This window comes from Maniola hyperantus, chromosome 17 (genome assembly GCF_902806685.2).
Source record: "Maniola hyperantus chromosome 17, iAphHyp1.2, whole genome shotgun sequence".
NCBI lineage: Eukaryota > Metazoa > Arthropoda > Insecta > Lepidoptera > Nymphalidae > Maniola > Maniola hyperantus.
In genome coordinates this window covers 10,730,027-10,745,099 of record NC_048552.1, presented here as the reverse complement: position 1 = coordinate 10,745,099, position 15,073 = coordinate 10,730,027, and the positions used below count along the sequence as shown (strand labels likewise).

Here is a 15,073-nt window from a genome sequence, read left to right as displayed (position 1 = left end):
TTGCTATTGCGCTGGAACCATGTCTCATTACATCGAAATGACGTCATTTTGAAGTCAGCCGAAATAAAAATATACCATCAGCTCGAAACTTCAGTCTATTGCTGACGTCACTAAAATGGCGGCCACGCGAATAAGCAATCTGCGGGACTTTTATACAATATACCTACATACCACCAGACCATATCAGATTTGATTTGTTGATAATATGTCGTCAAACCGTGAAATAAGCTTTAATATCATCATTAAAATAAATGGAATAATATAATATATAGGTAATCATAATAGTTCTTTTTCTTCCCCAGGCTGCAAATCCTTTTTCAAGAGGTCCGTGAGAAGGAACCTAACGTACTCCTGCAGAGGCACGAGGAACTGTCCCATCGACCAGCACCATAGAAACCAGTGCCAATACTGCCGGCTGAGGAAATGCCTCAAAATGGGCATGAGAAGGGAAGGTGAGTCCAAGCTATACCTAGGTAGGTACCGACATCAGTCATCATACATTTTTATACCAAATATACCAATTGTTTATTAACAAAAAAAACTGCCTATTCCAAAATCTATATATATAAAAGGAAAAGGTGACTGACTGACTGAATGACTGGCTGACTGACTGATCTATCAACGCACAGCTCAAACTACTGGACGGATCGGGCTGAAATTTGGCATGCAGATAGCTATTATGACGTAGGCATCCGCTAAGAAAGGATTTTTGAAAATTCAACTCCTAAGGGGGTGAAATAGGGTTTTGAATTTTTGTAGTCCACGCGGACGAAGTCGCGAGCATAAGCTAGTTTATTTATAATCTCTAAAATAGATTAAGCTAAAATCTCTTAAAGTACAATTATTATCTATTTTCGGTCGGAACCAAGACACTTGAAGTTATTTAACAGTACGCAGCAGAAAGCAAGGTACATCGACCTTAAGAAGGAGACAGCAGATTTGTAGAGCGTTGTCTCTGTCGTTGAGACCGACAAAACGTCATACAGGTATGAGTGACAGAGACAACGCTCTACAAAGCCGAAATGTCATTCTAAAAGCCGATGTACATTATTTTCTGCCGTGTACTGTAAGCAAGAGAGTCACTTTACAAAAAATATTGTAATACAATATGTTCTTATTGTTTTTTAGGGTTCCGTACCTCAAAAGGAAAACGGAACCCTTATAGGATCACTTTGTTGTCTGTCTGTCTGTCTGTCCGTCTGTCTGTCAAGAAACCTACAGGGTACTTCCCGTTGACCTAGAATCATGAAATTTGGCAGGTAGGTAGATCTTATAGCTGACATTTGGGGAAAAATCTGAAAACCGTGAATTTAGGGTTAGATCACACAAAAAAAATTAAATTGTGGTCATGAACTAATAATTAGTATTTTCAACTTGCGAAGTGAGTGACTATATCAAGTGAAATCATAATATGAAAGGTCTTCACCTGTACATTCTATAACAGATTTTTATTTATTTTTATGCATCATAGTTTTTGAATTATCGTGCAAAATGACAAAAATACGACTGTAGTACGGAACCCTCATTGCGCGAGCCTGACTCGCACTTGGCCGGTTTTTTTAAAAATAATACTACAAATAATCTCACGAAGGCAGCTGTACCTAACTAAATTTAAAGCCGAAGTGTAAATGAATTGCTTATTTTTTCAGCGCTTTGTAGAGAAAACTAACAATAGCGGTCAAGACTAGTAGGTAGCCACTCGTAATAGACATAATTCATGCCTATATTGAGACATTTAAAACCTGTATTATAATAGCTGAAGGGTTTTGTGCTGCCTAACTATTTACTATGCTAAGAGTCTATTTAGACGCACCACAATGCAGCGGCAAAATATCGCGGTGCTCGTGTGGGAAGTTTTCGCGTTCAGTTGCAGTGGTCGCGATGTAATTCGCGTTCAAATACATATATTATTATTTTGGGTGATTGCGTTTTTTGGCCGCGGTGTCGTTGATATAGGCCACACGTTCGTGACAGCCCTAATATAATATTATGTACCTACCTACGCTATTTCAGTTTTCTTTTAATTTATTTTTACTAAGAGTTTCTTCACACGAACATAACATTATTGTCACTTATAATTTACAAATCACAACTCCATAACATTTTTCGTTTAGTGGTGCTCCTACAAAGCAGATATTTATTAAAATTAAATATAAATATTGTAAAACAGTGGTTTTTGACAGACTAATGATTTTAAACTTATTTCGCGGTTTCACGACATAATATTTTAATTATGATAACGGATACATACCGCGATTAATTTGATGTTTTTATTTGTCTATCTTTCAACCCAATTGCAAAACAAATAAAATATCAAATTAATCGTGGTGTGTACCCGTTATTAAAATTAAAATATGTTTTTCACAAATTACTACATGATATCTAATCCAATGCAAGAAAGTTTTTACCGGTGTGGAAGCGTAAATACATCTAATAAAGTAGCAAAATGTAACTTGTGTGGGGAAAGCATTGGGGGTTTTGCATACAACCTTGTGCCCGGTGACATTTTTATCGTTGTGGTGTGACACGCCTGAAAGGACTTTTACAGTATTCTACTATGTAGGCACTATGTAAGCTCTAATTTTACGACCTCTACTGAGAAAACGTTTCGAGAGCCGCGTCATTGCCATTTTAATTGCTCCTTGAAACTTTAGTGTCTGCAATAATTTTTGTGATGGCTAAAATTATGTAGTAGTTAGGTAAGGTAGGTAATATTATATTCACACACCACAGTATAAAGAGAGATACAGTAGTCCGAAGGCTTTGATCTCGTGGTAAATGACGACCTCGACGACCTTTCAAGTTTCAACATAGGGCCCTATCTCCGTTTCGGGTCGCTCCGCACTTACTGCACGATTTCTCTGCCTACACGGCTTCGTCGAACCTCCGTCAAACGATTTAGCGTTCCCGTACGATGCCGTGTAGAAACCAAAGGGGTATGGGTTTAATAAAACTGCCATACCCCTTCCAGATTAGCCCGCATCTATCTTATTTTGTATATTTCGAGCGTTATTTTGCAAAATTTAAGTAGAGTAGTATCGACCAAAAACATTTAAACCTAAACGTTTGTAATGCTTTGTCGACCAAACCAATCTTGCAAATCAGATTAGTTTTATGAACATGTTTTTATTCTGTACCATCCTATCTACTATTTATACATCAATGGTTTACATGTAAGTCTAATCCAGCCTCCTTAGTGCATATTTTACACAAAAAGCCATATTTAAATTTACATTGATTGTCGCTAGTGTAATTAGTAAAATCATTAATCTTGCTGAGCCATTAGTTGGACTGGTCAAGGGCACTATTTTAAATTGGTGTCGACAGACTCACCAACCTGTAGCCGCCGGCTCCAACCAAAGTTGGGTCAAACCAACTAGTTTGTATTTCAAGTTACAGGTGGTCGCTTATGGACGGCTTGAGAATAATTCAAATCTTTTTTGGATAGGAGTAACGTTCATAATTACGATCATATTTCATCGGTAACCAAGATATTACCAACAGTTAGTGCCATAGATTAGACCATTAGATTAATTAGAATTTATATTTTATATTTATACTATATGATTGATAAAAAATCATTATCAAACAAAATTTTCGATAGATGAAATTTCACGTGTGTTTAGTTTTATTTACTTACTTCAACCGTGTATTAAGATTACACGTACCAACTTTATTTGTTACCTAGGTACCTAGTTATAGGTGACGCGTGTGTGTAGAAAATGCCTTATCACTCTTATTTGAAGGTATCTACTAATATTGTAACTGATAGGGAAAATAGAAACTGGCAGGGAATTCCATATTCCAACAGTGAGTAATTAAATTAAAACGAGGAAGTTCTGAATGTAGCGTAGAACTTGCCTAATAACCGCCCAAAAGTAGGTAAATCTACTTATTTCGGTAGTCGATTCAGTTGGTATGACAGATCTGATTAAATTGAACTCCATTTATTTGGTTGGATCTTATAGGCAGAGCCAACTTGTTGGAACGTCTATAGATAGCTAACAACTGATCGAGTAGCGTTCTGGACCTTAATAGTTAATCATTAAGGTGGATTTAATATGCTGTTATTGTTTTAAAGACATGTCGATGATTAATGAAGTTAATGATTAGGTTTTATTACAAGATTGGGCGATACAAATTAAATTTCTTACTGCCTTTATGATGGAATTAGTCGCGTTATTATGTAGGTACTAATGAATTGGTAAATTGATTTTAGCTTATAATGGATTGACATCTTGTACCATTCTTAATATTGTATATGCTTATGTCAACAAGCACGCAAATTTGTTCAAGATCAAATCCATGTATGTGTGTAACTAGATGATTGAAAAACCGGCCAAGTGCGCCTCAGGCTCGCGCAATGAGGGTTCCGTACTACAGTCGTATTTTTTCGACATTTTGCACGATAATTCAAAAACTAAGATGCATAAAAATAAATAAAAATCTGTTTTAGAATGTACAGGTGAAGACCTTTCATATGATACCCCACTTGATATAGTCACTCACTTCAAAAGTTGAAAATACTAATTATTAGTTCATGACCACAATTTAATTTTTTTTGTGTGATCTAACCCTAACTTCACGGTTTTCAGATTTTTCCCCAAATGTCTGCTATAAGATCTACCTACTTCCCAAATTTCATGATTCTAGGTCAACGGGAAGTACCCTGTAGGTTTTTTGACAGACAGACAGACAGACAGACAACAAAGTGATCCTATAAGGGTTCCGTTTTTCCTTTTGAGGTACGGAACCCTAAAAATAAACGTTTTATTTATTTATTTACACACAATGTTAGTAGTTACGTGTTAACCAAGTGGTAAGGCTTCGGCTTCCCATTCGAGGGTCCGGAGTTCGATTTGGGACCTTTAACTTTCGCCCCTTTACCACTAGGCTATCACCGCTCTTTTATAATAAAATTCCACATCCGTTGGCGGATAACGAGGCGTTGGTGGTCCCTTGTGCTCCGTCGTCAGCGGTGGGGGTGGGGGTGGAACTTCGTGAGGTTTTTAGTCGGTAGGAGTCCGACATAACCACTGTGTTAAGGCCGGTGATATCTATGATGGGTTTTCCTCACAAGAAAAAAAAAAGGGGGGGGGGTTTGTTGTGTTTTGTACCGTGAACTGTGCGCTGTGGTCCCAAATAAATGAGTATTTATTCATTTATTTTTTTATTTTTTTATTTATTATCCGATTTGAAAAATCAACACCCGCAACATATTCAACTTTGCTTAGTCATTTAAAAGACCATTGAATTTTAATTCCAAAAATTTAAAAATTAAAACATCATTTTTAATTCAGTCATATTCATACAAAAAAGGGACAAAATGTTTTGATTACCTAAAGCATTAAAAACGATAACACGATAAACCAAGCCGAAAGGAAGCGGTCTCGACTCTCGAAGGGCAAAGGTTGACCCCTATGACCCTTTGCTGTTCATCTTTTGAACACCTGTTTACAGTTCAGGATTTGTTTTTTCGAATACTTTTACTTTATTAGGGTTCCGTACCCGAAGAGTGCCATACGTAGTCGAAAGTTTCACAGAAAATGTGACTATTGCCGCTATGACAAAAAAATTAAGTGTTATTTCTTGTACGATGGTAAGGAACCCTTCATGTGCAAGTCCGACTAGCACTTGACCGTTTTTCTTAAATTTATGTCCTGGAAAGAGGTTGGTTATATCCATAGAGCAGGTTATATCCATTGATGTCGGAACCACCGCGGTTATATCGCAATGGCATAGGTGCCAGTTATAAAACCGGCCAAGTGGGAGTCAGGCTCGCGCAATGAGGGTTCCGTACTACAGTCGTATTTTTTCTACATTTTGCAGAATAATTCAAAAACTATGATGCATAAAAATAAATAAAAATCTGTTTTAGAATGCACAGGTTAAGACCTTTCATTAATATACATCACTTGATATAGTTATCTTACTTAGAAAATTGAAAATACTAATTATTTGTACATGACCACAATTTAATTTTTTTTGTGTGATGTAACCACAAATTCACGGTTTTCAGATTTTTCCCCAAATGTCAGCTATAAGATCTACCTACCTGCCAAATTTCATGATTCTAGGTCAACGGGAAGTACCTTGTAGGTTTCTTGACAGACCGACAGACAGACAGACAGACAGACAGACAACAAAGTGATCCTATAAGGGTTCCGTTTTTCCTTTTGAGGTACGAAACCCTAAAATTTATACCGCTTCAAATGTAGTTAAAACCGATGTACAAAACAAATTGATTTTACAGCATTACAGCCTTTAAGCGGTAGTAGGTGCGATTAAAAATTAGTGCTCATTAATTTTCAGTAGATTTATTTTATCTTTGCAAAATTTATGAAAAGTACGCAAATATTGCCAATAGTTAAACATTTAAAAGCACTTTAATTCACGAGATTATTTATAAACGCTATAAGAGAAGAGGTTTCCCTACGCATAGACTAAAAGAAAAATATATAGATTAGGTAATAAATAAGGCGCTAATAAATGAAACAGGTCTGTAAAAACCAACTACTTTACTGCTACTATTAGCGTAAGTTTTCAAGTAAACAAACATAACCAACATTTATCATTGTGTTTGAAACCAAACGTATTTGAACAATTTCTTACGGTTTTGGCAGATTAACACAACTCTTCTAGGTCATGTTTGGGAAAGCTTTGGTCTTTGCAACTGTTTTGCCAGCCTCATCCAATCTAAGACAAGCTTGTGCACAGTCGACGTGACAAAATTGACAAGAAACACGCTCGCGTTTTACCCTTTATCAACATGATCAACCCATCGTCGCCGGTCTTCCACTGAACACAGGTCTCCTCTCAAAATGAGAAAAGTTTAGGCCATAGTCAGTGCACCATTATGGAGAACTCACAGGTGTGCAGGTTTCCGCACGATGTTATCCTTCTATTTAATTGCTAATAACGTAGGTACATATTAACTCCGAAAAGTTACAGATACGGGATGGTACCCCCGACCTCCCGGCTATCGCGGCTCTCTCGACTTTACAGTTAAAAACTATGCACACTATACAATACTGAGTACTTTTCTTTTTTCAAATCAACTGACGTGATTTTAATAAACTCATTTGTCCGTCTATCTTTTATCCTAATCTGTGTCTTATGCCCTCAGGGGCCAGGGCAATGTAAGTTCATAACAAGACCGCCCGTCGGGGTCACTGATTATGGCACACCTGCTAACACTCGGTTTTGTACCTTTTCACTGTTTTGTACCTTTTTTATGTTCCTGGTACCATTTGAGTGACCTTTCGGACCTTTAATGGACTCTTTTAGATGCTAATTTGCTTATACTTTACAACTACAGTACAAATTTTGAACAGGTGTTTCTGCTTTTGTAATAATATTGTGGAGTTTTGTTTTCTTGCCAAGTATTATTGATTGTAATTTGTAAACCTTTTATACAATCTTGAGTACTTTAAATGACTGATGATGTTTTAACTTAGTAATAATATTTTACAATTAAAATATTACATTAGTTTAATTAGGTGTTTTCACAGTGGTTTAATAATTTGCAATGTAATAATATCAGTAGTTAAGGAATCTACTAGCTTTTCATAAATTGCAACTATTTACTATACCTACTATAAAAATATATCTAATTTTTTTATATTTTGCTTACAAAGTAGTATTACAAATCACGGCATTGCCAGACAGTGTCGTGGGAACCCCCGCCAGACACTTTTAAACGTCAGTAATTTATTAAACTTTATAGGTGTCTGTCGCAGGGGGTTGCCACCATATTAAGTGTCTGGCAATGCATGACGTAATTCCTAATACTATTCTGAAGAAAATATTAAAAAATTAGACTTTATAGGTACTTTGACGTAACATTCTTTACACCTTTATTACCTGTTATCTCCCAAAGCCGACATGATCCAAACAAACGTTCCTCCCAGTTGCAGTGTTGGGGACAATACGCAGAGAAACTTTCAGCTTTTATGAAATAAGGAAGGTCTGGCACGCGCTGGACCTTAGGCCATTACTGTCTACAATAATAAGCGTAGGTATACCAAACTATAGTAAAAAAAAAACCATAAATAATTCTATGACCAACAAAGAGAAATAAAGCGCGTTTAAAATGACACAAAAAACCCAAATGTTTTCAGAACTCTTGGACATTGCATTGTTTCTGTGAACACTATGATCGTTCTGGCGATAAGAAACACTATCATAGCACTTTGGCATGAACATTACACAAAAACTATCTGTGTCAAATCGAGTTGTAATAAAGCCGATGGTAGCGCATCAACTATGGAGTATGGACCCTTTCAACCGCTAAAACGTTTTAGAAAACAAGGTCTCTACTATTAGGAAAAAAAAAACCGACCAAGTGCGAGTCGGAATTGCACATGAAGGGTTCCGTACCATCGTACAAGAAATAAACACTTTTAAATTTTTTTGTGATGTTAGGTACCACAAATTCACGGTTTTTGGATTTTTCTCTTTACTTGTGCTGTAAACAACGGGAAGTACCCTGGGTATAAATTTATTTGGGAGTATCAAAACATGCGAATAAAATATGGCCGTAGTTTTTGTTGTGTGGGACATACAAGCTTAATTGTTTTTTCAGCTCCAAAGGAGCGTAGACCTATGTATTTGATATTAATTTCAACTTGACGTTCCTGAGAAAAAGAATGAAATGAAATGAAAATGAAATGAAATGAAAATCTTTTTTATTCGTATAAACTTTTACAAGTGCTTACGAATAGTCGGATGCATCTACCACTGGTTCGGAATGCCTTTTTACATATATTATTATGTAGAATATTGACAGACAGATGGGAACGAAGTAATCCTATAAGGATTATTTTTGCCTTGTTCAGGTATCATCATCATCATTGTCAACCAATAAACGTCTACTGCTGGACATAGGTCTCTTGTAGGGATTTCCACACGCCACGGTCTTGCGCCACCTATGTCCAGAGGCTCTCGTTTGATATCGTCTGTCCACATAGCGGGGGGGCCTTACAACGCCTGCGCTTTCCAGCACCTTGCTACTCTTGTCTTGGGACCCCAAAGTCAGGCAACCCTGGTACGGCAAACCTGGAAGGGGTTTAGCAGTTTTTAATAAACTTATGCCCTTTTGGTTTTCGAACTATGCCCTGCTTTGCCCATTGCCGCTTTAGCTTCGAACTTTACGTTTACTATTTTTGAAGTACGGAACCCTAAAAAACACTACAAAAGACGACGAAGCTGTTTAATCTCAACCAGATCTTTAATACCGATGTCTAAGACGATTATGTAATGACAATAGAGCACACTTTTTCTTTATTATTAACAGTTAATCTCGAGTAAAAAAGGAGACCTTTTGCACCTTTTCATTGTTTGTTGACAGCAAACAAATCGTTTGTTGGGCAAAATAGGTGAGGGTTGAAGGGGTGCTCAAGGGTTGAATTGAGATCAGGGTTACTTGTCCTTTCCGGTATGTGGACCACATTATCTGAGGAAGGGCTTGTAATGATGCTTTTGCAAAGGTGTTGCGCAGGGACTTTTAATCGCCCGGTTTTTTGATTAGATTAGAAAGTGCGCCGTTCGTAAATCATGGTATGAAATTTTATCCAGAGTTCATGCGTAGGCTATAATATAGGTAATGCGAGAAACAATAGTCCAATGAAGTTGTAATAATGTGTATTTTTTTAAATTCAGAGACAAGTTAGCTCTTGACTGCGGGTTAACCTGAAAGGGGTATGGCACCTGGTATAGCTACATTATCTCTACATAGATACATATTTACATATATCATATTTATATACATATTTATATACATATTTCTACATATATTTAGATAGCTACATTATCTCCAAGTGCTAAAGGCTACACAGATGAAGTCGCGGTCAAAAGTTGGTTAGTAATATTTAACCAAAGTCCATATCAAAAAATATTTAAAGCTCACAATGACGACTCTTGCTATCAAATGTTCGTCAAGCAATTATGTATAAGTATTGATTAATTAAGCACATTAAGGACCGGTTTATTAATAAGTGCATAAATTACTATACAAAGAGCCCCGGGTTCGCCCGTCACTTGGGCGAACAAAGGCGCGCTTTTGTTTAACGCACATCAATCATATTGAGCTCATTGTTTGGTGTATCTTAATAAGTTTTTGTGCTGGACCGGTCATTTAGAAAGATTTTTGCTATCACGAGTGCCTAACTCGAGGGGTGCCTTATGAATATTAATAAAATTTTTAAATTTAAATTTGATACGACTTTTTAGGGTTCCGTACCTCAAAAGGAAAAACGGAACCCTTATAGGATCACTTCGTTGTCTGTCTGTCAAGAAATCTTGAGGGTACCTACTTCCCGTTGACCTAGAATCATGAAATTTGGTAGTTAGGCCTTATAGCACACGCAAGGGGGAAAATCGGAAAACCGCGAATTTGTGGTTATATCACGAAAAAAGAATTAAAATGTGTTCATGAACAAATAATTAGTTTTTTCAACTTTCAAAGTAAGATTAACATACCTACCAAGTTGGGTATCATAATTATGAAAGGGCTTTACCTGTACATTCTGTAACAGATTTTTATTTATTTTTATGCTAAACAGTTTAGTTTTATCGTACAAAATGTCGAAAAAATACGACTGTAGCACGGAACCCTCGGTGCACGAGTCTGACTCGCACTTGGCTGGTTTTTCGTTTTAAAACTCAATTTCACTCTTACTCTACTCGTAGAAATTGCGGATAAAAAAAATAAAAAAAACAACATCCCGCGCTCTGGTCAATTAAATTCTTTCAACACAAATTGTCTGTAAAATATAGCTTTAGCAATAAGACTATACCTTTGCAAATTGTGATCATGTGTAATGTGGTCAATTTATCTAAAAAACGGCCATAGTCGGATAAAAAATTGGTGTCAAGAAGCGGTCGTCTACGTAACCGCAAACCCGAATTTACGTCAGCAGAGTTATGGTCCATGAACAAAAGCTATAAAAAGTTATAAACGTGTAATGGAATTATAACCTCAAAGCTATGATTCTATTACCTACCTATGTTACCTTAACAGAAATGTCATGACTCTGCATGCTGACCGTATTCAATCAATCCTTGCGCAAAATCCATTCTCCAACGGAACTATGAACAATTCAAACTTCCTTTACAAAACCAAGACGTGTCAAAAACGTCATACATCCCTGGGAATATCCGAGGGCTGCAAATTGTTGCGATGTTTGCATCGCTTATTATATTTTATTATTTCTTCAATGGCTAAACGCCTTGCGCACGCCTTTGGCCAACAATGGAACGTCAAAAGGATCAGCGTTGCGTTTTGAGGAGGGTGTCAATTTGCGTCTTGGAACCAGGTGTGGGCATTGTTGGCCAACTGACCGTAAGGTTGGGCGTATTTGCATTAGTCGCTGGTCTAGGTGGTCAAATAGTATAGCGTGAGAAATTTAACGTCCCTTGACCATACTGACCACTGTACAAAATGTTGAAGAGTATAGAACTGTTCAATCAACAAATTGCTGAACCCACGACCAAATATAAAAATTATGAAAACCATAATATTATGTAGGTTTTAGTGATGCAGACTACAAAGAGAGGTCCTAAGGTTCTAAGGTTAGTTGTTTAACTAGCAACAACGTTTTTAAAGTCCCTTGACTAAATCTGGCTAATCCATTTACTGTGATCTGTGATAATAAAAAGAATACCCGGCTGAGTTTGTTGTGGCCTCTACTCAGACTTTGACGCGTTTAGAACCCTCGTAGCTTTAGTTTTAAATACGTAATTATCATCACTATATCATCTTACAAATTAACTTTTGACGATCAGTAAGAGTAACATGTTAGCTATTCTGAATAAATCAATTGACTTTGACTATACATTGAATTTGAATTTAATAAGCTTATTTAACGATAGGTAAGATGTACCTACCTAAGGCACTAAGCCGGGGTAGGTAACTCATACCTACTTATAATGATGTAAATTAAATGTATGTTTTCTTCTTTCTTTATAAATAAAAGGCTTGTTAGTCAAATAAAAATACTCAAAGAAATGTAGAGGTCATTGGCCAGAACGAGCCAATTTTTAAAAGTGATTTATAAAAAGTCGAAATGAATAGGATTAAAGAGAAATTTAGTAGCACTGATGACATATCATGGCCACCGCTAGTATAGAAAATTTTTGGAAATTCCATCGCGATCAAGAAATATGAAAAATAAAATCTTAAACTTAAACCGATTGACATGTGGAGTAAGACATAGCGCTATAAGAAATTGACCGATTTAAAGATTTCTAGAAGCACCTACTCAAATTACTCGTACGCACGTATGAATAAAATTTCAATTACAGTAGACATGTAAAGTGAAATCTAAAGCGTTAAGCTACTTGATACTAGTATTTATAACAAGCTGATGAAGCTATTTATATTACAGGTGTGATAGAAGCAATAATTTGTGATGTGTAACATTCACCGCAACTGAATCCTAACTGTTAGGTAGGTATGAAACTTAATATTTATTAAACATTCACTTTAAATTCAATGTTTATGGTGGAGCTATCGGGTTTCCAACAGCCCATTCAACCTATAGGGGAAGGCTAAAGCTTATGACCGGACCTTTTGAAGTTTTGGCAAAAGATTAGCACTGTTCCCTATTGTAGTTCGTCCCCAAATTCACATGCAAATCGCTGAACAAAATGTGCGGAAACATAATTAGCTTACGACGCCCGGAACCAGTATCGTCAGGTTCAGCAAGCTTCAAAGGGTCAGCCGGTTTGACCGTAAGGTATCGGAACCGGTCTATTATTTTCGTTTTTAATTAATGTTTTGGAGTAACTCCTGACCGATGTCCGGCAAGGGTTGGCTTGTCTAGTGATTAATTGTGAGGGGGTTTCGCGATGCCGTCGTGGGAACGCGGCGGCACGTAACATTCGATGGTATCTTAATGGTAAGTCTCGAGTTTTCCCAGAATGTGGACCATTACAAGCGGCCCTGGAGCGTCGTACGATACATGTCACAGTTATTATGCTCACAAGAAACGATAATATCTTTGGACTGTGACGCAGCAAAGTGGGCACACCGCCTCGAGACGTTCTCGTACCAAATTCTAAGTTCTGGCTAGCTGATGCTTTGGGACGATTAGGACGTCAAATTAATTTCTGAAGATTTTGGAAGCGCAGGAGCATTATTATCGCAACACTTGTTTTTACTCGCAACTCCATTTGGAAAATTCCAGAATTCTAAGTGCCTTTTATTACCTACTAGATACTTAATAGCATCTTGAAAGTATTTTTGTCCTGAATTTCGGTCACAGCACCCATATCAAAGAAGACAGCCATCAACAAAGAAGACTAATATTGCCCTAGTGCAGGTGCAAAAAGAGGTGCTCTCTCTTTTCTCTCGTAGTTCGATGAGACAGCAATCTGATACGATCGGAGAGAACATAGAGAGTACAGATAGCACCAACGGCTTTACGTAATTAGGAGAAGAACTGAATCCTACTTGGACCAGTTCAAAAAGCGAATGACGAGCAAATGAAGAGATCTTAGTCCTGCAATTAGATTGCTATAATATTCTTCCTGCAGATGATGATGTTTGTGTCCAATATCCGAATAATGTCATCTCTACGAGCTTCCTTTCACTGTTAGATAGATAATGTGGCTAATTCCGTTGTGCACAATCTCTAAACTAAACTATAATGGCACGTCTAAATCTATTGCTATCCCTTTCATAATGTTGCTTGCGGAAAAGGATGGCACTAGATTTAGACCTGTTAATTTAGTTTAGTTTAGAGATTGTGTACAAGAGAATCGGCCTCAATGATAGCTTAAAACTCACATAACAAACGTCCTCTAACTCCGAAAAGTTGAGAACGCTTGCCTAAGGTGTAGGTGCCTAAAGCTCCTAAGAAAATCCTTTAGAAATTATAAAGTTCCAAGTAGACAAGTACTACTAGTCTATCACCGCATATTTTACCGAATGAAGAACTAGAACCTAAATTATAACAATAATGTTTAGGTTGCTCCTAATAGAGCACGGACAAACCGTCTCATTTCTAATGAAATCCAATACTCATAAACCTCAAAGGCGAAACGGAATCATAAAAGGAAGTAAAGTGTAAAAATCATTTGTGCCCGGATTAAAAAAGGAGCTAGCGTTCGAGCGTGAGATATATACCACTATCAATCACCAGGTGATTTATATTCGTGGGGTGATGCATCGGCGCGGACCCCGACCGGCGGTAAAAGTATTCGATAATTAACTTTTAAAATTTTTGATGGACGCCTTCATCTGTTGGACTCTTCACTCTTCGATGGAATTATAACAAAAAGACAACGGACGCTGGTCGCTGATTGACCAATGTTTGTTGCGATTTGCGAATCTGTAATTATAGTAGGTGTGATGTACCCAGGTGCTAGGAAACTCATTGGAGAAGACTCTCCGTTACTGGCGGAACTTCAAAGTCTTGATCACCGCCGCAAGGTTGCCGGCTTATCCCATCTACACGAACGAAATGTTTTGCGTCATCATTCCTCATACGCATGGCTAAGGTTTGGAATACTCTTCCATGATATGTGTTTCCTACCAACTACAACCCGGATATCTTTAAAACAAGAGTGAATATAGGCATTTTCTAGGTAAACACGTCCCATCTTAGGCCGCATCATCACTTTCCATCAGGTGTGATTGCGGTCAAGCGTTTGCCTATAATGAATAGAAAATAAAAAAAGGTTTAAGAAGGTATAGGTAGAAATGTGAAGTTTCCCTTTGAATAGCTCTGGTGGTGCGCTACTGATATTGTCGGCTTCAGAGACACCACCTAAATAGAGCTTGGCAAAGCTGATGCTATGGGCCTGTGCACACTGGAGGAAGGGACGGGATTTTAATTTTTTTATTTTAAATTTTTTAGGTAAGATAACTATACTCATCATATCATCACTATTATATTATGAAAGGGCTTTACTTGTACATTCTAAAGTTCAGTCTTTTATTTATTTTTGTGCATATTAATTTTTGATTTATCGTGCAAATTGACTAAAAAAATACCCGTGTACGGAACCCTCGGTGCGCGAGTCAGACTCGCACTTTGCCAGTTTTTTATGAATAAAATAAAATTATTTT

The 15,073-nt window shown here is 37.1% G+C and overlaps 1 protein-coding gene across 2 annotated transcripts in view; it reads left to right on the top strand.

Annotated features, from left to right (window-relative positions):
• Positions 1 to 307: 307 nt before the first annotated feature.
• svp (COUP transcription factor 2) overlaps positions 308 to 15,073 on the top strand; it is a 115,706-nt gene continuing 100,940 nt past the window's right edge. For both annotated transcript variants that reach the window (XM_034977287.2, XM_069504204.1), the window contains exon 1: positions 308 to 452. In XM_034977287.2, coding sequence (XP_034833178.1) covers positions 434 to 452 — 19 coding nt within the window. In that variant the 5' untranslated portion in view covers positions 308 to 433. The remainder of the gene's footprint in view (positions 453 to 15,073) is intronic.